We start from the raw sequence: 26408 nt of genomic DNA on the forward strand, positions 1-26408 counted from the left end.
CAATGAACAAGTATCATTGTTGTAATGAAATTACTGTCAAAAACCTTTGTAAGGATATGAACAAGAGGATTTTCCCCCAACTGCAGTTTTCTACGTTAACTTCAATATGTCAAATGAGCTGAAGTACAGAATGCCCTGTAAACCATTCTGAACGTTTATGTTATACAATAAAGATTCTTTAACTTATGGTTACGAATAAATGTTTTTAAGGAGGAAAGTGTTTAGTTGGCTTGGAACCTCGAGTTTAAAGCCAGCAACAAAAAATTGCTCCAGGCTAAAGTTCCACCCCAAGTCACATCCAAGGCCATAACAATGAGTGTCGAAAAAAGCTTTAAACAAGAATTCCTGCAACAGCCGTACATTTCAATAAAAATAAAATATTTCGCGGTTATATTGTTTCAATAAGTAAAACTTCTTGCACACTTTGTGGCTAAATACCTTTACAAACTGTGCTCTTAAATAATCGGGTTCAAACTTGGGTTAGGCATAAAACTGTTTATAATGTCTTATGCAGATATCAGTACATAAAATCCATGACATTTAAGATTGCATACACTGAAATTCAAGTTCTCAGTGCAGTGACGACTGCATTCAGCTACCTAAACTCATATGTGTCCTTCAAAATAAAAAGTACGAAGAACATATTTTGCATAAAAAAGTCACACTTACGCTGCAATATCCTTGCCATTTATTATCTGCGCAGACATTGTAGATCCTTACGCTTGTTCGTCGTAAACACTTCTCAAACTTTTTCTGAAGTCGAAATTGGCTAACTTCGCTCCAAAGTCACTTGCGAACTCCTGCGCAAAAAGTTTTTGATTCTTAAATCAAGCCAAATGCTCCCAAGCACATGGGTTTTACAGTAAACGATCTTAAAGAAGTTCGTGAATAGCTACAAACGTATTACTTCTCTAACCCCCAAGAAGGAGGGACAAAGTCTGGATGATCTGTATTTAACCAATCCGGAATCAGTTTATACCTGTCACGCAATACTTTGAAGTGAACCATCTAATCAGAGCGCAGCGTTTGCGGGGGTGTTGCAAAAGTTTGAGGAAGCGCGATAAATGTAATTTCTGCAAACCATAGCGTGTCCAAGTTCAATGTGCATCCACGTGACTATGGAGTTTGTGATTATAATTAAACTTATAGTTAATGGTTTTTCACAACATAAAGAACAGACGATAAAGGAATGCTTAAAAATGTGTTGTATAATAATTTCCTAAGAGGTTTTACAGCTTTCTCTACACTTCAACAAAAATTAATCTAGAAATTGTATGCAAAGGTTAAGAATAGAACCCTCCGGCGTAAAGTCATATACCAGAGTATATGACGAGTAACAGCAAACAGTAGCTGCTGTAGCTCAGACGTTACGACTACATTATGTACTGGAACAAGTAATAGGTTTATTCCATGCTGAAAAGAGAAGAAAACGAAACGTTTCGGCCGTGGAGCCTTCTTCAGGTGTCAATTATGTACGTTATGTACTGTTTAAACTTTGGTAAGTGCAGATCATTATAATTTGGAGTATTTAGACAGAAACGAATAATATATAGCACTCTTGAAGACAGGGTGCTGAGTTCCATAATTTAATCACTAGTGGGAGACTGTAGAAGAAAAAAAAATTGCATTAAGTTCTGGATTTGCAAGTAACCAAACAAGTGTGTTAATGACAAGTCATTTTTTAGTAATATTTGACGAAATTAACAAAATTGTGTGTATGTCCTAAAGTACCTTATAACAAAGCAGAGTCTTTTACAGGGGGAACAGATTCAAAGGTTTAAATAAAGACAATCATAGATTGAAATGTGCTGCAGAAAAATGCCCTTCCCTTGGAGAGAGTGGCACATACAGTATGTGGATTCACCTTAAAATGTGGAGTAGAGCACGGAAGGGAGGAGAACACATGGGTGATGGGTGACAAGGCCTTCTCCTGCTATGCTCCAGAGCTCTGGAATTCTATCCCCAAGGATATCAGAGAGTCACCTTCTATTCTAATCCACACTCAAAACCTTCTGCGTTAGAAAGGCTACAGTTTGATTTATCCTATCCTGGCCTATCCTATTCTGCACTATTTGTGTTGAAGGTGTGCAAGACTGCTGGGGAGAGATCTAGAAAGTAGATGTCACACTGTAAATTTGGCAGGATGGACAGCTTGTGGCACAGCTAGCTCATCTACTCTTCTGCTAAAGGGATTATTAGTGTAACATGGATTGATAGACAATCAAGAAATCAGGAATAAATAATTAATTTTTTTTTTTTAATAATAAGTAAGTTTTCTGTTTTCTTTGGGCACGCGTATAAACCACAATCCAGTTATTCAATTGTATGTATTAAATAGAGGTCTATATGCTATCATTTACAGTTACAGTATTATTAATAAAACTGCTATTTTATAGTAGAAATATATATGCAAGATTTAGATTTAGGTTTACGAAAAGTGATAGGTATATTGCAGATGCTCATAAAGGGCAAATTATAGTTGCTTTACGCAATATGCTTATCGTAAAGCATATATATCATTTTAAATATGCAGTATATAATAATGCAGAGAAGAATTATACCAAACCTCCTATTTCACTTTAATATGTAAGAGATAAAAAGGGTAGATGAGAGATTATTTGAGTTTCTTCTGCCATCTAGAGGTAAAACATAAAAATACAATTCAAATATGCCTTTAAGGCAGGGGTCCCCAGTCTTGTTCTAGGGATTCACACACCTGCTATCTTGAATTCCAGTTATATAAATGAACCCTTATTTCACCAAATATTATGTGAAAATAATAAGGTTAATTTGAGCTCTTTTTTTCAGTTCCTAAATATGTTGAAGTTTGCCTTTGATGGCCTGGAATTACTGATTGAGGAGAGGCTCAATGTAAAACAAAGGCAGCAGAGTGACCACTGCCCACATGCAACTGAACAGCAACTACACAAAGAGCATGGAGAAGTGAAAAAAAAATCCAGCATCTCCAAAAAGCGCAGTAGAAATCTGCTGGTTGGCCATTAATAACTGGAGCTTTTCTGTTGAACAGTCCCTTGAGTGCAGCAGAAAGCTCCTGCATTATTCCAGCCATGTCCTTGTCAATTGAAGACCCATGTGTGAATCAACTCAATATCTGCTTCACTAGAGAACAGCATTTTGTTTCAATAATACTGAAACAACTATAAAAATAGATGCGATATAATATAGCAAGATAAAGAGCATCCCTCAACCTCAGCCCACATGTACTGCCTTGTATTTGTGTAGTCATTTAAATGTGTGTCAGATCCTACCCTGCCAGGGCATTCCCAAGAGTCTGCACAAACAAAACTCAAAGACTGAAAACAGTCCAGGAGGTTACATTTATTAAGCCTATTTAAGACATTAAACAACAACCACAAAAACACCCAGCTCACCTATCTCCATGTCTACACTGTGTATACGAAACCAAGACTTAAGTTCACCCATGTGAGAATATGCATTACTACACTCTTAATCAGTTAACTAATAATAACGTAATTAATGCATACAGAGGCTATCTACAAGCAGTTTAGAAAACATGTAGCGGCTTCTAGTGTCAGATCGCTAAAAATACTGCCAATTTGGTTTTGTGGCCTGGCACAGTGGCCTGGCACAGAGCAATAATATTCAGTTCAGTTTATTTTACAAATGCACACGTGCAATGGAATGCTTATGCAAGGAAATGCGTTTTATCTTCTGTTATTAAACTGAATATGTATATGTGATTAAATCTTGCAAACTGTTTACTTCCATTTTTAGTGTTCTTTACTGCTGTTGCACTGGAAAACTGGAAGTGCTTTTGGATCATCTCACCATACAGTAAGCTACAGTAATCATAATCGATAAGTTATTTATTTAGAATTTTTTCTTGGTGTTCCCAAGGGCTTTTCTGATCCCACTACAACAGACCAGTTTTAAGATCCCTGCCACCTAGTTCCCTAGTTTAAATACTCCTTAATTATACTACACATACTTCCCCAATACATCAGTATGCTTATCAAACAAGTTGGACCTGGTCAGGTCCTACCTGTTGCAGAAAGACCTCCAATTCCCAATAACTGTAAACCCCTCTTTTCTGCACCAGTCTCTCAGCCAGGTGTTAAATCTCTATATTTCCTCTTGCCAAATGAGGAAATGCCGCCAAGGCCTCATACGGCTATTGCTTTAGCCTGTTTATTAAATATCCTTAAATTCTTAAATTAGATTACTTAAATTTGATTATCTTTATAAACCCATCCCAAGGTGTAGAAAGGGGATTAAATATTTTGTTTATATTTGATGTCTTTTTTTTACCACTTAAGTTTTACATGCAGAGATCACCGAGAGAAGAGTGTGAGAAAAGATACATTTAATAATTTACAACGTGTAGTTGTCAGAGGTATTATTGTGCCAGCCCTTGTTTATTTCTGCTTCAAGTGTGAAGACATCCCCTTCATGGTGGTACTTCCCTAGAGTCTTTGTTAGAGTCTGCCACTGGATGTCCCCTTTTATTTTATCTTCCCTCATCCAGCATCTGGGGATTTAATCTTCACTCTGTTTTACCACAGACAGACCCCATTTTGCTTCAAATTCAAAACAGGGCCCTAACCCTTTTGTGAAGCACTAATATGCAATAACGCATAGTAGGCAGAGTAGCCATTGCTACTCACACCACTTTAACCAAGTTAAAGCAGAGGCAGCCTTATGTGTTGGCACCACCTTTTTTTTTTCCTCTGAGGCCTGGATACCAAAAAGGCTCTGAATGAGAGGAAGCCATTGAGTCCATTACAATCATTTGGGTCTACTAGTTTATGACCCCGTCATCTGTACTGTTTGTACTGGAAACAAGATCCCTAAGTATAAAATATCCTCTGGAAAGGGGCAATTTTGTCAATCAAACTAATCACTCAAAATGATGTTTCTAGGAGGTGGAAGGGAACTAGTGCAACAAGCAAACAACTGGGAGTACTCCACACTGTCAAGTGCCCAAAGATGGAACTGAACCCAGGGACCTGGACCTGTGATGGAGGAATATTTACCTTTATGTCCTAGAGATGCAAATAAAATAGACAAATGCATCTGAATGTAAAAGAGACATATGAACGATTAGCAAAATGCATATTTACAGTGGGTTAAAACGTCAGTATTAAATCACAATCACACAAATTAAGAGTATTCTTAGAAAAACAACTACATTTTGTGTGAATTATATCACAGGTACTTACAAAGTAGAACAGACAAACACAGAGTAAGGGTCATATAGACAGAAAGACAAAGCCCAAGAGTATTGACATTCATGTCCTTGGTTTGACAGCATAAAAATCAAAATCACTGTTGGCACAATATATCACCAACCATGGGTGAAACTTGCATAACTGAAGTTAAATCAACAAGACCTGCTTCGTTGTTTAGTTTCATACTTTGAACCTCTATTATTTATAAAAGACAGAAACCTAGCATAAATTGATTTAAACATGCCTGTATATTCCTAAGTAGAACAATATAAAGCATATTTCCAGACTTTTTCAGTGCTGTTTTAACGCATGTTACATTATGAAGACTGTTTACTTAAAGTCCGAGATTATACAGGTTAATGTATTTAAACATAAGGGGTGTTTATTAAAGCATTTATTATTTTTTTTACTTCAGCTTTCCTAAGTTTTTGGACGTTCATTCGAAACAAATGTATTTTGTTAAGAAGACAAACATGGCAAATTCAGTATTGATAAATATGTTTTTACGTACTGAATTTCTTTTGAAATACATTCATTCCGACCCATTCCCTGAGGAGGCATTTAAGGGATTCATTTATACAGTACACACAATAAATGTAATCTTTTAATCGTTCCTGTATTATTATTCTTTCAAAGTTTCTACTTTCTCGATATATTTATGCCAGGAAAGAAAAATGTATGTTGCCATATACAATCCTCCAAAATGACAGAAAACATTGGAGTTTCATTTTTGGAAAAGTTGGAAAAGTACCCGTAGGTCACATCCTTGAAAAGCTTTCTATATGTATTAATTTTGTTGCTGAGAATGACTGACTAATGTATTTGTTTATTGTTTGTGTATAATTACACAGAGATTGCATATCAGAGATTGAATCTTGTTCCAATGTTGTTGTTAAAAACACTTCATAAGCATCGTTCCAGTCGATTACTTTAATATTACTATAAACGTATGGCAGAAAGTGACTATTAAACTGATAACATTTCTGACTTGTCGTAAAAACTAAAGTATATTTAATAATATTACAGAATGTTAATTGACATTTGCCTTGACCGTAAAATGCGTCACTAATCGAATAGGCGCTGCGAAATAACGGCTTGTAACTGCAGCAGTCCTATTGGTCGACAGTGCAACTCCCATTAGACTGTCATAGGTCTAGGGTGGAAGGATCCCTGGAATAGAACACGGTACAAAAAGTTTTATTTAAAACACTGTCTTCTGCAGTTCATATAGGGACGATACTGACACCCACAGCAGATCTCCGTGACAGATTCGAACCTCCTGTGTAGTGGTGGGTCCTTCTATTACATTTTTTATTTTTGTGTTTGTAATTACCCTATGATAGCTTTTGACACCGTGGTGTCTGTGATATTTGCCATTTAAGGGGATTTCCTATTACAACTTACAATTTAAAGTCTATGAGTTATCACTTAAAATGGAACGACATTTAAACCTCGATAGCTGTTGCAAATGAACCTGCTAATCTCAGTAGGGAACAGGTTTAGCAATAGAAATGAATTGCAGAAAATTATCCCTGCGTTGTAAGAACGCTGTTTATGAGAGAAAAAGTTTATTTGCTATGGATTACATTATGTAAATTTAATAACAAATATTTTATTTTCATTTTCTGTTCAGAAGAAATAGCGTTATAGTTTCTTAAAGGAAAAGCGTGCATTTATAGGAATGTGCCCTCAAGCAGAGTTAATCGAGAATCTAGAACTTCAAGAACTTGTATAGGCTCAGAAGTTTGCTTTAGTATAAATATTAATATACTTTTGGTTATCCATGTACAGTTATTTAGTTGTACAATATCACAATAGGGTGGCACAGTAGTGCAGTGGTTAGCATTAGGGTCCTGGGTTCCATTCCCAGGGTGCTATCTGTGTGGAGTTTTTTATGTTCTTCCCATGGGTGGGTTTCTGCTGCATGTTCTGGTTTCCTCCCAGAGCCAAAACACATACTGTACAAGTAGGTTACTTTGCTTTTGGGAACACTGGCCTAGTATGAGTGTGCTTGTTTGCGTCTGTGTGTGCCCTGCAATGGACTGGCATCCTGTTTTGCACCTGTTGCTTGCTACTCAGGGCTCCAGCTCCCCTGCCACTTGCAATTGGAAAAAATTGATTAGACAATGGATGGAATATTGCAATAGAGATTATATTCTACAAAGTGCTTGACTTATGGCCAGAAAATCAATTGTAGCTGCAATCAGCAGTTGCTTTTTTATATAAAATACAAGGAGAACAGTGCAGATTATCAGAGTCTTTTTAAAGTACAGTGTAGTCTGCTTTAGCAACCATGACTGCCTTGAAGTTGCTCATCAAGGATAGTGCCTTGATGCTGACTTACAACAATACTTTTATTTTGTTCACAAAATGTACACAATTGCATGGTTCTAGAATACTGTGTTGTTTAAATATGTCAGTAAAGAATTTAACAATGAAGTACACAGCACAATGTTCACAGGCTTTAGTTTCATACATTTATAGTTTAATAGGCAGAGCCAACAGGCAGACATCCCCAGGTTAACAAAAAGAGGGCAGCCAAACACATTGGCTACCATCATCTAACCTGGGGCTAGAATGCAAAGGGGTGACACGAAAGACACCAAAATGCCGGGCTTGTCATGTTCCTACCGGGACTAAGGGACTACTTTCACTCCTTCCCTCCTGCTCGTGGAGGGAGGATGATGCCAGTGATGGTGATTAAGATGATGAAAAAGACCGTGTTGGCATTTTTCATCCTCATTCGTGTATTTCTGCTCATATCCTGCCCATACTGTATGTGACCAGTACCACCCAATTCTGAGATGTTGGCTGACTCCTCATGGCAGTTGTTCCTGTTGGTCATGTGTAGGCAGACCGTCTGCTCGGGTACTGTTATGTTACGCCCCCACTAGAAGAAGGATATATTGGCCATCTTTTAGCACCAATGGGTTCATATCAAGTAAGAGTAGACTCTGCTAATTGCAGACTGCCTACTGCCATTCCAGATCCAGGATAGAGGGTCCTTTTAGAGACAGTTCAGGAATTGAATTTTCAAGAGCCAGTATTGATCAAAGCTTTGCACTTTACTCAATTAGTAGAACATGATCTCTGTTGTACTCTGACCTACATAGTTTACCCACAGGTTCCCGTTCTTGCTATCGGAAACAGGCTGAAAATAATGTACCAGCAGCATCCTCTGGTGGCAAAAGAGACATCAGCAGTGTATCTTATTCTTTAGAGTCACATGTGAAATGGAGCCTCCTTATTCCAGCACCCCTTACAGTATGTTCTAATAGGAAAGGTAGGTAAGTAAGGTCCCCTTTTCAGGCCATAAAGGTCCATGAGGCAATGGGGGGCAAGGTCCACCATTTTTCTAAAAAATGTGATGTGCTCAGCATCACGCTCCGGCTGGCCTATTACCTCCGGAAGGATTAACCCCAGTACTCACTAGGAAAGCAGGCTGAGTAGACCTGGGAGCCGTCTGGAAGGAATTAGAGTAAGATACATTGTTTGCCCCTACCTGGGATTGAACCCGGGATCTTCCGGTCAGGAGCTAGACACACGTTCTAAGAGGAGCAAATCTAAATGTATTGTAATGTTTCTGTTCTTGGTATGATTAATATTCTCAATGTATATTTATAACTGTTTTCATTATTTACTACAGCAGTGCAGTATGCACCCAACAAATAACATTTAAAAAAGGGTAAACTTGTCAAGGTGCATCACACTCCTGTTCTTTTCACTGCACTGAAAAGTGCAGTTGTGCTCAGCTGATGACTTTGTTACTCCAATGTATGAAATTCATTTCAGAAACAAATTAATCTGTAAAAAACCTGCAGACACTGTAGCTATGTTCTGTTATTTGTTTCAATAATATTTGACTATGTTCTAGATTGTACACTGTACCACGAGGTTTGAGCACCTCAAAACACCTTGACTGGTGGAACCAATTCAGCATCTCCGAGTCCTCATTATTGATCTGAAGAGTGAGGCTTGTAAATCACTGAACCCTGAACTTTTTACTTCATGAACTATTTCCAGAGCTGAATCAGTTGAACTGCTTCTCGCTCTGTAGGCTCTGTACATTCTGTATGCTCTGCAGTGCTGTCTGTAGATCCAAAACATGGAGTTATTCTTTGGGTTGCTGCTATTTCTTGGTAGATGGCTTTTTATAGTACAATATGTCTACAAAAATGAGTAATTTAAGTGAAAATGTTCCCTGTTAATATGTACAGTATATATTGGAAATGTAGAGTTCAAATAATCACTGGTTCAAACGAACAGAATAGTTTGTAAATATACACTATACCTATGTCTTTTTTTCAAAATGCCTGTACTTACATATTTATCAAGCACACCCAATGAAAAATACAAATTATCATATTTCCTTTCTTCCATTTTAAAAAAATGCTTCCTCCAATTAAGGGCTGTGAGAGAGCAATGGGCTCAAGGCAGGATACACCCTGGACGGATCACCAGTCCATCACAGGGTGGACACACAGACACAAACATGTACACACTCACACCTTGGGCCAATTTTCCTGGAGGCCTACTGTAACCTACTGTACCAGGATGTCTTTGGCTTGCAGACTGAAGAAACTGGCACTCCTAGAGAAAACCCACATGAACATGGAGAGAACATACAAATTCCATGCAGATATCACCCCAGGTCTGAAAGTGAAGCCAGGGCCTCATCACTGTGCCACCATGCCACCCTAAATGATAATTTTTGAAATTCAAAATTGTTGTATAATTGAAAACAGAATCAAGCTGTTTCAAGAGCTCCAGTCTGGTTTTTCTCAAACTGTCCAAGAAATTATTCACTGTGGTACAACCCAACAAGATAGTGTTGGATAAAGAATTAAAATATTTCTATAAAATGTATTTTCACATAAAATATGTGTATATTATTAATATATCGCTTGAAGTAATAACAATATGACATTTTAGGATTTAAATACAAGATGCGTGTTCTTAAAGTATGTATAGTAGGTGGGTGAATGAATACATACCGCATTGTCATAAGAATAGAACAAATTATTTATATAGAATCCGAATAAATTACTTAAAAAAGGATTTGTCCTACACAGGACAGAGTTCTTGGAGAAATGTTGATGCATCTTAGACCCAGAAAGTCACAGTCCTGTGGGTTTTATATGTATTTCATAAACCAATCTATAAATAATTTCGTTTTGACCACTTGAACAGGTATTTTCTTTAATTAGGTAGGTCAATGAAAAAAACCAACAATACCCTGTAAAGACCACAGGTGGATATTTCTCGCTTTAGTAAACCAATGAACCTACTAAATTGATCACAACCTGCATTTCAAATCTTTACGAGGTGATGATATAAGAGAGATCTGAAGGACGATGACTCATGAAGAGTAGGACTGGGTATTCTACATCATGACAAGAGAAAGAAAGTCTCTGTCCCTTTAAGAAGTACCTTTTTTTCTAACTTGCGTGCTTTTCAGATCATGGCGGATGAGAAGCGGTTTAGCGAGGATTCATCTCCAGTTTCAGAGATGTCCTCTCTGGGTAAGGCTTTGTCGCACACCAGCTTGGATCGCTTGGAGTCTGATGGACTGCAATTCCAAGCGGCCCCATCTCGTACTGGTGGGACCCAGACTTGCCGAAGGAGGAGGCTATCTAACGCGCAGAGTTCGGACTCTTTGGAAGGACCTGTGAGCCCAGCTACAGAAGCTCGGGTATTGGTCATCAACACAGGAGGGACTATCGGCATGGTGTACCATGAGAACGGTAAGACATTTGCGGACTTATTTGCACCTGCAGTCTGGTTTTAGGAAAATTTGAAGGAGTTTTTAGGAGTTTAAAATTTGAAGATGCAAATAATATGAAAACGCCAGCCTTTTTTTCTAGTCATGCAGTAATTCTTTATTCCTTCTAAGTGTGATCACAATTTACGATATTTAGTGTCTTTTTGAAAGCAGTCGGTATCAAAAAGCAAAGTGTATCCGAATACATTCTGAATTTGCTACATAAAACATAAAATGTTTCATTTTAAACATAAAATGGTGACGTGGTATATTTTTGCTTTTATCTTTTTTTGTCAAACCTGGTATGTAGCACGTGGCTAGCTGTCTAAATTGTTGTTTTACTAGTTAAATCGATTTGTTTTGCAAATGTAAACCCAAACTAAGCTCAAATGAAACGTAAGCAAACGCGAAACACTAGGCTTTTAGGGATTCCCGACTTGAAAGGGTCTCCTTTTGTTGCTGTTTCCTGTAATATTTAAGATGAAAGGAAGTCGCTACTGCTACATTGCATTCTCAAACTTATGTTTGAAATAGTGCTAAACCTGGATTAGGATGAATAATTAATGATATTGAAAGTCGCAAAGTATTCTTTCAAATTTTCTTTCAAAGTTTATTTCACATCCTTTATCATGAAATAATTGTTACATATTTATAGCTGTTTAAAATAAACAGCTCAGAAATGTCCTAATAATGTTTTGTTGACAGAGTTTTGGTGTATATTTTTATGTCGTAAAGAAAAAAAAAGATGTCAGACATTTTCTTGCACCATTTTCTGTTCTTCTGAAAGAAGTACTTAGTTTCCTCAGTCAAATTAATTCTCTGTGAAGAATGACTGTAATACTTTAGGAGAGTTTTTTTTTTCATTTGAACCACCTTCCCTGGTCAGAAACATCTCCAGATCTAAATCACGTGGGGGGAAAAAAGGTAAAATTGGTATCAACTTTGATGGAGTTTGCAAAAAATGTGGAAAATTGTGTTGTGGTCAGGTTAGACAAAGCGTTGACATTTGGTGAAGTCCCAATACAACACATCTCTTAAGTCAACCCCATCTCTATTGTCAAGCATACAGGTGGTCATCATGCTATGGGAATGCATTTCCTCCCCAAAGATTACAAAGGTTGCTAGGCTTGAAGGAAGAATAGACAGAGAAACGTACAGGCAAAAGCTAAAGGAAAACATGTTTAAGGCTGCTAAAAACTTAAAACTGTCATAATTATTCTGCAGGACAATGATCACCAAATCACCAGGTCAAGGCTTAAGTACAGTATGTCAATTTTAAGTATGTAAGGTATGTCCTTGAGTGGCTCAGTCAAAATATGGATTTGAATCTAAGAGAAAGTCTGTGGAAAGACTGGAAAATGTCTGTCCAACAGCAATCCTCAAACCACTTGAGAGCTCTTGAGCAAATCTGGCATGTGGAATAGGCAAAAATTGCATCAAGCCAATGTGTAAAGTTTTTTGGAGGCTTACCTAAAAACACTTGTGGCTGTAATTGCTGCCAAAGGTATTTCCACCAAATTTTGAGTTCACAGATCTTTTTGTTGATATTTAGTATAAGTTATCTTGCCCTTAGTCCTCAATTTGAGCATTTGGGTTTAAATATAATTTGAATATTAATAAATATTTTAGATTATAATGATAAAATATTAAGATTGAAAACATGTTTGCATCATTTTGCAAGACACTGTATTAATGTGACATTTTTACAAGTTTGTTATACCATGTAATTGAAATACTTCTTCTGGATTTGACTGATGTACTGTAATTGCTCTGGCTAAGCTTGGAGAATAGAACCTTCTTTGGGAACCCAGAGTCTGAAATCCTGATGACGTGACCAACCCAATTGTGCTGATTATAATCACACTTTCAGTACTTGTGGTGCTGCTTAGGACAGAACACGGATTTTTGTGCATCTGTCTTTTCTCTTTATATATAAACTCTTCAGCAAACAGCATGGTGTTTTGATGCCAATCCTTTCAATTGTCTTCTGTGTGTTTTCCATATTTCAGCCTTGCCTTTATTATCATTTATCCCCTGCCTATAATCATTTTGACATAATTTCTCAAGGACATAAATACAGTTTGTGCATGATCCCACCTTTACAAAATCTGAAATGGATTATACTGCTGTGCTGTGGAAATTATTTTTTTCTTTTTCGTTCTTTGTGTTTTATGTCCATGTGTGAAACTGATTCCCTGAGTTTTGTTTCAGTTTTGGAGGGTCACTTCCTCCTCACCTCTGTTATTAAAACTACATGACATAATGTGATGCATCACTCAGATGACCATTTAGGCTGATTCTGGACATAAGCGGCCAGGTTTTAGGATTGATTAATTTTAGTTAGCCAAACATAACTGGAGTAGGGAAAGAATCTGGGATTGAGTCTACATTTGAATCAATATTACTGCTCTGGAACCTTTTTTCTGGTGTTCCTAAATAAAATACTCCTCCTCTGTTTAATCAGACTTATCACTCTGGCCTGATTTGCTAAAAACTATTAATGTCTCCTAGATGTCTTGAGAATTTGGGATTCTTAGTTTATTTTCATTCATTTTTTGTACATTTCCACACTTTCTCATGCTTTTCATGCTTCAGAAACCCCTGTGGTTTTGTAAACAATTTAGATGTGAATCAATGATAAAGATAGGTAACATTATTAATAATAATAATTGCTTACACTTATATAGCGCTTTTCTGGACACTCCACTCAAAGCGCTTTGCAGGTAATGGGCTCACCACACCTCAACTATTAGTGGGGAGGAGAGCAGAGTAATGAAGCCTATTCATAGATGGGGATTATTAGGAGGCCATGATTGGTAAGGGCCAATGGGAAATTTGGCCAGGATGCCAGGGTTACACTCCTACTCTTTTTGAGAAACGCCCTGGGATTTTTAACGACCACAGAGAGTCAGGACCTCGGTTTTACGTCTCATCCAAAGGACTGCTCCTGTTTACAGTATAGTGTCCCCGTCGCTATAGTGGGACATTAGGACCCACATAGACCGCAGGGTAAGTTCCCCCTGCTAGTGCCCCCACTAACACCTCTTCCAGCAGCAACCTTAGTTTTTCCCAGGAGGTCTCTCAACCAGGTACTGACCAGGCTCACACCTGCTTAGCTTCAGTGGGTTGCCAGTTGTGAGTTGCAGGGAGATATGGCTTCTGGCTTAATAGAAATTAATATAAATTGCTGAAGATGCTTGAAAAAAGTTCATGGGGTTTTAATTAAGCCTGTAAATTAACTTTACAGGGAGAATTGAAGGCAGCTAAAAAAGTTCTTATCACATTACGTAAGTAGCAAATTCAGATTATATGAGGAAACATAAAAATGCTTTTATTCAAATTCAAAATTTGCATTCTGTTCAATAATGAAAGTGATTGAACTATATATAAAACATTATTAAAGTCAGTCAAGAAAATAATGAAAAAATGTAAAGTTATTAAATATTCTTGTTAAATTGTAATAATAATTCTGACCACTTATAGTTTGTTTATGGAACTATTTGAATTTCCTTTTGTAATCTGTCTGTCAGAGTTTGTGAGTAATTAATAGCTTTGTCTGGCTCACAATAATTATCACTAATTGTCGAAGGTACATGACCCTAAAACTGTTTTCTCTGACAGAGTTTTCTTAGACAGTACTACATTTGTAGTCTTTCTTGTGATCACTATGATATGAGCAAATATTCGTTTTTTCTTTTTGCCTTAGAGTTAAGTTTTTGGATTTCTTACAGTTAAATGTAGACTATTTTCTATACATAGAGAGGAAAAAAAGTAATGACATGCAGGTCTACTGTCCTCTCAGACAGTACTAGACTGTGCATTTATTAATGTGATTTTCCTCTTTTTGGCTTTGTTAAATCAGCTGAGGTTGATTTCTTTCAATCGCTGTAGGAAACCTTATCTCCCTAATGGAAATGACTAAAGATTAAGCTTGGACTATGATGAGTTTGCTGAACATCTTTTATTAAAAAGCTGGAGGTAGACAACCACTGGCTCAGGTTTAAGGCTTAATATAATTTTAAAATGTTGTTTCCTGAAAGGAGTATTTGTAATGTATTGTGCTGGAAAAAAGACATTGGCAATGAACTTGCACTGTGAGTGAGATGGTTTGATTTTCAATCTGCTGCTACAGAGACGACATGAGGACAGTTCTATATTTAGATTTGGCAACATTTTAATCCTAGGGTTGTGCATGCTTTTGTTTCATATTACTTCATAATCTCCTTCTGTTTCATATTCTAACAAGCAACATGTGTCCTACCACTTTTACTGTCTTGTATTTTTGTGCTAGATCGATACTTATAGAGACAGAATTGATTTTTTTAAAACAGATTTCATGTTTAGCAGCCACTGTTAAAAAAAAATCTCAGTAGACCCTTTTTAGAGGAAGGAATTTCTTTAACAGCCTAGATGGTAGAGGAAACATTAAATACAATGATGCAATCTATTAAAAAAATAAATATTTAAACTGTGTAAGATCACATGTCATAGGTGTATAATGAAATAAACCAGAATTTATAACAAAAAACTATGCAATCGTATACTGCTTGATCTGGAATTCCTTTCATAAAGCCACAGTTTTCGTTCCACTAGGGGGAGAAATAACATCAGCAATAACAAGCACCTAATCATCTTTGGCGTGAATAGGTGTAAGGTTTTTCTTTGAGTTCTAATTTTCAAAAATTCCTTGATCTTTTCTGCGGCATTGCAAAAGGTTCACTTATCCTTTGATATCGCATTGCTATGATATTTGTAACTTCTATTAAATTGTAAGAGAATGTTTTAGGAGTTATTGAATTCGGTATGGTGTGAATGCCAGAAAATGTATTGTATATGAGCCTTTGCACATATCATTTTGAATATTCTACTTGCACATTTGCTTTAGTAAGAATTTCATCTGTCCTGCACTCAGTTCATCAGCTCTTTTTTAAGTGTCTGGGAGAATGCACTCATCTTTAAACTGTCTCTCCACTCTTTGCAGTGCTGGCCCCTCAACCTAATGCACTTGTTAAGACTTTACGCAAGCTGCTCATCCTGCATGACGAGACCTACGCCAGGCAGACTTGTCTCTATGACTATTATGACCCCCCGGAGAACACTATGGTCCTGCCGTACGTATAAGTTTCTCGACCCTTTAAGCCGGATTATCAGTTTTCCAGTGGTGGAAAATAATTTTTGAAACAGAGTTCTTTAGCTCCATTCCTTCTGGGACACAGGGCTTTACAGATTTCAGGCCATCTGATCTGCTCTCATCTATTCAATTTTACTTATTGTTTACCAACCTTTCCGCTAGGTCATAGACAGGCAGTCATTTAAAAAAAAGCCTCCTTACAACAGTAAACCTTAAAACAAATTTGTCTTTCAAGGCTCCTGTCCTACACTGAACACTTTATTTAATTGAATAATTTTCCCATATGGAAGAAAGGGACCTTTCCCAATTTTTAAACCAGCATGAGCACTGAATTATTTTCATATTTATTTTACATTGGTGTAATGTTTTTTTCCACATTATTAGCTATGCAAGAACACAGTAACTAAATTGAGTATCATTTTCTAGATCTGTAATTAATATTAACAAAACTACAGAACTAGAAGGCATATGGAAGGATGCCCAATATGTACCTCAAGTGTTATTTAATAGCTGGTCAGTGTCTGTTTTCCATTAAACTAAATTTGTCAATAGTAATTCATTTCTTTAAGATGATTGAAGGGTTGCCTATGTCTTAGGCATTTTAAACTTTTCTTGCAATGTAGCACATTATTTAGTATGTTTCAGTTTGTTTCTGAGTTTTTAAACCTTCATATTTGTGTTTGAAAGTGTAACAGCAGGGGTGTCAAACGTACAGTTCAGTGGGTGGGACCAGCCCACCAACCCCATTGGATAGGCCTATATAGGAGACACTATCTGTCATTGACCTGGAATCATTTCTTATCTAATCTGAATGTGCATAACTAACACACCAAGCAGGCACACCCCTTGTGGTTCTCTTCTTTTGACCAATTGTGGTAACTGTCTTTGATGCTGTCATACATAGCGTTTGAAAAGGGTGTGTCTTCGCACCTAAATAGTGCGTAAAAAATGATTGACACTATGGGACCTACGCACACACTTCCTCTAAATAACTCAATTTTTGGAGCCAATTTATTGCCTGATCCACCCAATGGTCTATCTGAAACTGTACTTAAGATTATGATGTCAGAAGGATATTTTGAACATAACAATTGCCTTGTTATTATTATATTACAGAATAAAACAGAAACAAATAATACGGTTTGGTTCAAGAGACATTTTCTTTAGAAAAGTAAGTGGAAATAGGGCATGCTCGTTTTGTTCTTGCCAAAGAGCAATAGCAGTAGTTAAAGAAGTGAATATATTGTTTTTTTAATATAGTTATGTAGTAAATAGTTCCACATTTTTAGTTATTTTATAATGTTATGGAACATCCCTTTAATCTGGTCTTTTGCCAGTTATGATTCCTGGTTAAAAACTCCGCTAATTACGGAGAAACAAGTCGAGCTGTTTCTCACTGATAAGTTATGTTAGTTTAATCATTCACTCAAGCAGAATGTGCTGGTGATGCTTTTTTTTTCCATTTATAACTTCTGAAGCACATGCCGACATTACTTTAAAATGAGTATTTTAAATTATAAAAATCAATAAGTAAACAATATGAAAAGGGAAGCAATTGCAAATAACAAATTATTCAATGTATTGGCAATTTGCAATCAAGCCTTTGTATAGTAAGGGGTGTATGTAGTTGTGCATTTATTTTAGCCAACTGTTGAACAAAATGTCCTGACTATATTATTTTGATGAACAGATATTTATGTAGTGTAAGATAATCAGAATTATGATCTCTTAAATTTTTTCATTTTGTAAAGTTTTTAAACTCCCATATTCAGTGAGTATTGTTAAAGTTCTGCTAAATGTGTAACTAGTGAAGACACAATAGGTGCTGAATACATTTTAATGTGAGCTATGGTGCTGTAACATGACCAAAAATGTAGAACACTGCACATAATTACTATATAATGGTTGTGCTTAGTATTTTGCAGTATTTTGCAATTTTATGGTACGTATGGCCCATGTGAAGTACATTAAAATTAAATCTGGCCCACCATAACAAATTAGTTTGACACCCCTGCCTTACAACCTTTAGTTCTGTAATTACTGGGCATCTTTATGGAAAATAAACTGCTAAATTCCTGTCTATATAAGATGCAAAATCACCACTGGAGATTTCACTAGAAGGGTGGTCATCCATCATCCTCAAGAGCCACAATCTTAGATCAAGAGTTTGCAAAGGCTTGTGATAAAAAATCTCTATAAAGTTTTGATACAAGTAGAAAGTTATTTGCTTCAGTTAAGTCAGGAACAATCAGCTGTATTCCCTAAAAGCTATAGGCTGTTAGTAATCTCATTTCAAATTATCTGCAAACATCTTAATTAAACAGATAAAAACAGAAGTATTTTAAAAATGATGAGTACAAGGTGGCCTATAAAATCTCCTAAATGGTGGCTTTTTGGGACCATGGTTGATCACCCCCACACTGTAGTTTTTCTGAGAAACATTAAGATGTAATGACATCCGCTTATTCCTCAATGAGTGGTTTTCCTCCTAATGTGATTATTGAGCACCTTGGGATTTTGTTTTTAATCATTTTATTTACCTTTTATTAAAGGCACAAAGCCATTTTATAATGTGTGTAATACACTCAGAACTGTGCTTTAGCCAGTACGCGGTAAGATCTTTAATTAAAAATTGTACATTAAGCGGCTTTGAATCCCATTCTTAATATGCATTGATCATTCCATTTGAATTCCCTTTGTACCTTTAGGGAAGCTGTTTCATAGTTGGTTTTCTTCTAAACATCTTCTGTTTCACAATTAGTGAGCCAATTTAAGCATGTTATTTTTTAAGTCTTTTAAACTTCCTTCTTAATGCAACACCTACAGTATGTGTCAAGCATATGGAAGATGATATCCTCTGATACTTGATTTCTGAAGACTGTCTTCCTTACCTAAGAAATCTTTTATAGATTGCCAGTGCTTAATGGGATTTATATTTGACCCAAATGAACATCAAGACAAATTTTATGTTCACAGACTGTCAATATCTGACAGGTACACAGTAAAGTTTTACTTCAATTGCTGGAAAAAAATATTCTAAAGTGTGTTTTTTTTTTCTGACACAAAATCTTTTCAATGTATTTATTTAACAGGAGTCCAGTACACCATGATGATGGATTTACAAAAGGGTCATGTTGTATTACTGGTAGTTTTTATGTGCTTGCTGTTATGTAAATCTGGCTTGGAGATGCAGTGCTTTGTGTCTACCTGATATACCTTAATGCTTTGCAAGAGGATGAGTGGAGGTTTTTTCAATGATTTTGTGTAGATTTGTGACCGAAAAAAGCTGTAAAACAAAAAAAAATAATAACACATCTTTAGATTTAAAACAAATCTAAAGATGTGTTATTATTTTTTTGTTTTACAGCTTTTTTATATTTTTCAAAAGAGCCAATAGGCCCATTATTCTCAATATGGGAAGTGTTTTGATGCTGGATTTGAGCTCAGTGGCAAAAATATTTGGTCTTTGGATGTTAAACTTGTATCTCCTCCAAATTATTAAACTCCCTAAATTTGTAGTGGAGAAAAACTTCAGACTTAGTATGAAGACTTAGTATTACACACAGTAGCTGTTATGCTAGAGCTGTCCATGTTGAATTTTTCTGATTTCCTGCAAATGTTCAAATGGTAAAAAAAAAAACAGATTTGTAAGGCTTGAATTGAAAAGCAGCGAACACAGTCTGACTTATGTTAACAGTGAAGTGGTTGAGAGTCTTTTAAACTGCTGATCTCTACTATGGCCCTATGTGCGTCTGCACTGATATAACCCACAATAGCCACAGAGGAGCAAAGCATCTCCTGGCCATATGGGACAGAAGCAGCTGTGGCAGCTTCCTGAGCATTATCCTCTGATATAACACAATCCATGCTGTTTTCCACAGCGTGGGGGTGGAGAAAGCGCCTGCACATACTAATCTGGGGAGATAGAGAGGAGGCCTGGAGTGCAGACTGTGTCCTGTCTGCTTAAGGCTGCTCCAGGCAGGCCAGAAGGCCCCAACCCAAGAACAGAAAAACACACAGGGGGTACAGATAAGGAGACACCAAACTGTTTCTCTAATTAAAAGAGGGCAATGCTGTAGGAGTGAATGTGTTCAGCGTCCTGTTCATACAAGTACACTTCACCTTCTTCTCTTAACACTGTGCCTTCTTTGCTAATGGCAAAGCCTCTTGATAATGGCCACATGTCACTTAATTTAGACAGGGCTGCTGTCAATTAAGTGGCGGCACACAAATGGCCTTTTACAGGTACAACACTTTTATGACTGGACACATTTCTGTTCCATTTTATTTTTTCACGTCAACATTGGTATGGCACTATAGTGTCTCCCACCTAAAAATATTAAACTAAGTGTTTTAAAAATGCATGGAAGTCATAGATACATTTTCATGCCTCTTCTTGGTGAAATTCATGTTGTAATCTCTCAAGGAATATAAAAATAGTTAATTTTTAAAGAAATTGTCTTTACATTCCTGTAACTTTTGCACAAACCTCTTTTGGACTTTGTAGAAGAACCAAAAATCAAATTAGTTATACAGTAAGTTCAAATCAATAATCAAAGTTTATTTATCAAATGCACAACAATACAGCATGCAGCAGTAGTTGCTGGCAATGAAATGAACTGTCAAACGCGGGGGGAAAATAATCTTGTTTCTTTTCAGGACTAGATATTATTGTATTCATATCAGTAAATATTGAGATCAGGACCCAAGATGATGATAACATATCTTAAAATTCGCTTAGTACGGGTATTCAAATATTCATGTCATAATTTGACATTAGAAATCACAGACATATTTTGCATGAGCGAACTGAGTGACAAGAGCTGGCTTTGTTAAATTGCTTCAAATGGGGTATATGAGTCTACACTGAGAACAAGATACTTAGTAGAGCTAGGTTGTAATGTAGTTTATGTTCTGTGCAGACGCGAGGAACTTGTACAATTAATTTAAATCAGGTGCAAACCCATAGAGTTATATTTTGCATTTAGATAGAAGAAAGTGTGAGATGCAAATCTATTGACCCGATTCACTAGGGATTTAGTGCCATCATTGAAAGACACAGCAGTCGATATCTACTTAGAATAACCCCCGCTCCCACTACCACGGCAACGGCGCCCCAGACTTAGTATGCAAATATCCTTACTTCTTTCGTTTACTATAAGCACTTGCGGCAGCACTGGAAGGTAAATAAATAATTGGTGATTTGAATACCATTTGCACCACCACCCCTGCCCTAATATTATCAACAACATATGCTGGAGGGTCGTCTCGCGAGCAGCGACTAATTAACAGCGTGTCGGCGGCCTCGGCTTGCTGTGTTTTTACTGGAGTTGAGGGGGTGGAGGTTATACATGTACCCCCTGCTGCTCCATTGAAACCCTAAAAAGACTGGTTGTCCTTTTCTTGTTTGTATGCTGAACTATGCTAATGAGAAAGATGCTGCTTTTGGAGAAAAAAAAAACATTTAGAAAAAAAACTTTTTGTAGCTGCTTAACTGTGACCTACTCACTGCACGGAGAACATCAAATTCAACACTACTTAGAGAACCATGAATATTCATAGCAGACACGGAAGCAGAGGTGAGCAGCGATTTGATCTGAACACTGTGTCTCATTAGCGCTTCCACCCTGCTAGCAAAGACAAAGAATCTGCTGGCACTCGGGTGCCTGCTTTTTCACCAAGACAAGATCCAAATGGGGGCTAATTCCCAATACCTGAATAATTTTTGTCCTTTTGCTTTGAAAACATACCCTGCTGTTAAAACAGAAGGTCAGCAAAATTGATTTTCATTTCCGAGTGCTACCATGTTCCCTCATTTAAATCATTTCAAATAGTAGAGCCAGAATTTTGTAGAAATCATGACATGCTGTAAAATAAAATAAGTGTTTAAAGTAGTTTTATTTTATTTATCCCTTGTCATTTGGTTATTGGTACCAGTGAAGAGCTTTGTGCTGCTGGGTTTCTGTTTTGTGTGATATATAATTGCACAAAACCTACCTGTGCTTACAGGGAAGAAAAGCTCTTATTCTCCAGAGCTAGTTTTACAAAAATATAATTTTATAGGCAATAGTATATTAATTATTTGGAATGGATTCATGTAATGCTAGCAATCACAAAAAGTTTAAAAAATCAGTGATTAAAATAAAACTGGTCATTAGCTTTTGACTATTAGCATACGACAGTATGGTTTCTACCCCATGAATCAAGTTCTCTGTTAATTTCCTTACTTTAATATTGCAGGGGGTTTTGATGACGTTAATAATTTGAGGTTAAAATAATTTGTTTTTCAGACTGAAGTGCTTGATTGTAGACTTTGGCATGTATTTGCACTGTGCATGGTTCTTCATCAGCATGCTGTAGTGGGGTGTGTGTATCGTCCATGCATTAATTCAGATGAAATCATACCCAATCAAGTTAATATATCAAAATGTTAGACATGTACTGTGGTTTGTTGACTGTAAAGAGGTTGTGAGATACTAGAAAAACACAAAATTAAGTTTCTGATGGAAAAAACTGCAAACGTTTCTTTTTAATTTAAATATTTTTTCTCAACCCATAAAATAATATGGTAAGTTACCATGGTATTTTTACTATTTATGCATCTGTTGCAGACTATGAATTATGCATAACACCATAGTAAGTATTAACATACACAAAACATTGTAGTTAGTATAGGTGCTTCCATGCTTTTTAATGATCTATATCGATATATATTTTTTTAATGAAATTCCATTTAACATTTTATGTACTGCAGTCTCTTTGTGGAAGTATAGATATTACAAAATTGATTACATCATGTTGTTTCAAAACATTACAAATTGTGGACACTGTACATTAAATGCTCTTTGACATCCTAATCTGACTACACAAATTGTGATGAGATTTTTCAGCATGCAGATCTTGTTACAAGGACAATGATATTAGTACAAAATAGTGTTCCTTCTTTTTATGGAATGCAATGTGTATACAATATTTGACATAATTGTGGAAACTGAGAAGAATGGGAAAATATTTAAAGCAAATTATGCCTTTAATCATTTTTGTGTAAAAAGGAATATTTGAAATCGGTTAATATAGAATATACTCATCTCACTTGAAACTATACCGGTGCAGAAGGTGTGAATCATATTAATCAATAGAGAAGAAACAGCCAACACTCTTAAGACAAAATATTTATTTCTATAAAATACTTTTCTTGCACTTGGCCTGCGATGGACTGGCGTCCCATCCAGGGTGTACCCTGCCTTGCGCTCTTTGGTTGCTGGGTAGGCTCCGGCTTCCCACGACACCATATGGTATAAAGCGGTTTGGCAAATGACGTGACTTTTCTATAAACACTTTCTAAAAAAGAAAATCAACAAGAAATAGCAGATGCATTATGGGAGCCATGCCTTCATCTGTATTTCACTGTCCACGATGAACACTTGAGTGCCATTTAAATGATAACATGAGTGGTTGATTCATTTGAATTGGTTACAATAAGGTCATTGGATAAACCCGATTGCATTCAGTCTTGATATCTAAATGTTAATATGATCCAGTTAAATGTAATGCATTAGGATCTATAAATGTTTGATAAAATTACTAATATGGATTAATTAGGACTAAAGGCCCAAATGTTCATTCAACGGTTTTATAAAATTAAAAAAAGAGGTAATATGCCATTTTATTTGACATGGTAATCTGATCCTATGTCTACATTAAGGAAATCTTGGAGGATTTGTAGGAAGGTAAACTAAATAATGGATTGGCATTGTTTCTACAATAAAGTCCCTTGTATCTGATAATTATGCATCCAGAAACCTGAAGCAACACCTGCCCCCCCCAAAAAAAAATCAAAGAGATTAATAATAAAGGAAAAAAAAATCTTTAAAAAAATCTCAGTGGTAGCGTAAATTTAAATCCCGCACATATTAAGGTTCGCAAAACGCTTGTTGTCGAGGCCGGCATAACATGTCACCAGGCTAAATGTGATAAATAATGGCTTTCTCCAGCAACAGTACCATTCCACCAAGCAGGCTGAAATCAGAAAGATTATTAAGCTATTTCTCATACATCTCCGCAACTCAGCCTTCTCCTCTTCCACCTCCAGCTGCTGAACACGCTTCACCTTTGAACCTTTGACAAGGCAGAACCTGAGAGCACTTAAGTATAAATGTACAAAAACTTAAATTAAGGACTGTTGTGATATGATTTATTTTAATTTTCATTTTAGATGTTAATTTATACTTAAGTGCCCAGGATTACTTCATTATGTTACTGAAGATTTGTCAGGTGATGTTGAGTACCATAATTCTTTTACCATTACATTAGTCTGTTACATGACTCATTTTTTATAATTGTGGTGCTGTCCTGGTCATTTTGCTTTAGGCTAGGTGTTAATCTGTATCAGTTTTCTTTATCGTCATCTATCCTAAAAATCCTCTTATCTGGAACCCCTTCCCCCTATTTCTTCAGGATACAAGGGAGTTTTCTGCATTATATCAATCATATGATCTGGAAATTCATGCCATTGTTTTAATTAAGGTTCAACTGGAATGTCATTAGTTCTCAGGCAAGGCATCAAAAACACAGAGCTGTCTCAGGTACAATCTAAGGTAGACATTGATACCATTTGTAAAGTTATAAATATGTAGAACACTAGAGATAGTAAGGAAATGACAAAAGCATAGACATTTTTAGCCTAGTTTTAGCTAACAAAGGCTTCTCCTATTAACAGACTACAGCTCCATGTGCTGTATACAACATTTTGAGATGGGATTCAGCTGTTACTGTTCACAACAGACAAGGCTAAGAATGGCCACCCTTTGAAAAGTATCCAAAAGTGAAGAAATATAATTTATGATGAGAGATGATCCAGTTAAATTTTTGAGGACAGCATTGACACGACTACAGGGGTTAATGTTTCTAGAAGGAACATCAGAGAGATTAGCAATATTGTTCATCTGCAGCAATTTAACAATATTGGTATGAAGAAGAACCAATTGGATCTTACTTATACAAAATCTGTTTATCATTAATGTGTAATTTTCACATTTTCTGGTTTCCATGATTATTTGAGTATGCATATACTGTATATCTAAATTTATGCATGTAGATGTGTATATACTGGATGTATGTTATGTGAATCATGAGAATTATGCACCTTGGTGTAATAAAATTTGTTGCACGTCAAAATTAAACCAATGGGAAATTTTTCCCATGGACAATGAAAGAACTTTCCGTATGACACGGACATACCAATTACTGTCAGATTAAGCAAATTTAACCAGATATGGTGCCCCGTGGTGCGCATTGTTGTTGTCATTTGCTATACACTTGTAAATATAATATTTATTTTTCCTTCTCTAGGCTTTCAAAACAGAACAAGAGAATTATTTATACAGTTTTGGAATATTCTCCCTTACTGGATTCTTGTAACATGACCACTGATGACTGGGCGCAGATTGCCAAAGATATTGAGGTACCCGCAGAACTCCAATGATGTAATTTTTCACGTCCTTTTATCACTTCATCCTTCAAAGTGTTTTGAAGATAAACACAATCTATTTCTGCATGCATTTTTCTAGAAAATATAGGGATTTGAGATATAGATGAAATGTTTCTTGGCATAATTTAGATCAATTGATTATTCATGACTGATACTGCTAAGAAAAGTTTGATTATAGCAGAAGCACTAAATAACTTTTTATTAAAAGATTGGACGCAGGTGATGAGGTGATTAAACCTGTTGAATGTCAATCCTGGAGGAAACCAGAAAGAAAGAAATGCACTGAATGAAAGCAATATGCTCTTATTATCAAGATTATGTCACCTTTGTGCTCTTGCAATTTTGGAAGCTGGACTAGGTCAGTGTACCCTTGTTTACTGTACAGCATTTTTTATCAAGAGATTACAGCCCGATGGCTCCATTAATTACAGGCCAAGAATTTCAAGGTTTGTGGGTCTCAACTCTCTCCAAGATTAACACATCATATTCTAAAGTCATTACAACCTGTTGTTTGCAATGTAGGTGAAGCAACCCTCATGTTAGTAGTTTAGCTGTCAGGAAGCAACTTACCAGTTGGAAGTGGTGCCAGCTCTTCTTTAGTGATGGATTAAGGTTTTCTGCTGGTGTCTTGAGGTCTGGATGGAAGTCAGTGATTGAACCATAGCATTGACATTTCAAATGATACACTCATTTCTGATGTCCAAGTGACCAATTGATGGGGAGGTCCAGTCTAATGCTCCAAGATGGAGTGTCAGGTTGCTACCGAGCTTCACCTTTTGTAACCTGACATGATTTGTATAATGAATGAATTCTGAT

At 36.3% G+C, this 26408-nt stretch overlaps 2 protein-coding genes across 6 annotated transcripts in view; one reads left to right on the forward strand and one right to left on the reverse strand.

Annotated features, from left to right (window-relative positions):
- mthfd1a (methylenetetrahydrofolate dehydrogenase (NADP+ dependent) 1a, methenyltetrahydrofolate cyclohydrolase, formyltetrahydrofolate synthetase) overlaps positions 1 to 923 on the reverse strand; it is a 33979-nt gene extending 33056 nt beyond the window's left edge. For both annotated transcript variants that reach the window (XM_069193322.1, XM_006632462.3), the window contains exon 1: positions 670 to 923. In XM_069193322.1, coding sequence (XP_069049423.1) covers positions 670 to 707 — 38 coding nt within the window. In that variant the 5' untranslated portion in view covers positions 708 to 923. The remainder of the gene's footprint in view (positions 1 to 669) is intronic.
- A 398-nt stretch (positions 924 to 1321) lies between these two features.
- aspg (asparaginase homolog (S. cerevisiae)) overlaps positions 1322 to 26408 on the forward strand; it is a 53989-nt gene continuing 28902 nt past the window's right edge. The window contains exons 1-6 of one of the 4 annotated variants that reach the window (XM_069193324.1): positions 1322 to 1498; positions 3757 to 3816; positions 10669 to 10954; positions 15953 to 16082; positions 19195 to 19230; positions 25454 to 25565. In XM_069193324.1, the coding sequence (XP_069049425.1) occupies positions 10672 to 10954; positions 15953 to 16082; positions 19195 to 19230; positions 25454 to 25565 (561 nt within the window). In that variant the 5' untranslated portion in view covers positions 1322 to 1498; positions 3757 to 3816; positions 10669 to 10671. Of the gene's footprint in view, positions 1499 to 3756; positions 3817 to 6377; positions 6500 to 10668; positions 10955 to 15952; positions 16083 to 19194; positions 19231 to 25453; positions 25566 to 26408 lie in introns of those variants that run through there. The other 3 variants (XM_015350860.2, XM_015350858.2, XM_015350859.2) reach the window with 3 other exon arrangements.

Source organism: Lepisosteus oculatus, chromosome 8 (genome assembly GCF_040954835.1).
Source record: "Lepisosteus oculatus isolate fLepOcu1 chromosome 8, fLepOcu1.hap2, whole genome shotgun sequence".
In the NCBI taxonomy this organism is placed as follows: Eukaryota; Metazoa; Chordata; class Actinopteri; order Semionotiformes; family Lepisosteidae; genus Lepisosteus; species Lepisosteus oculatus.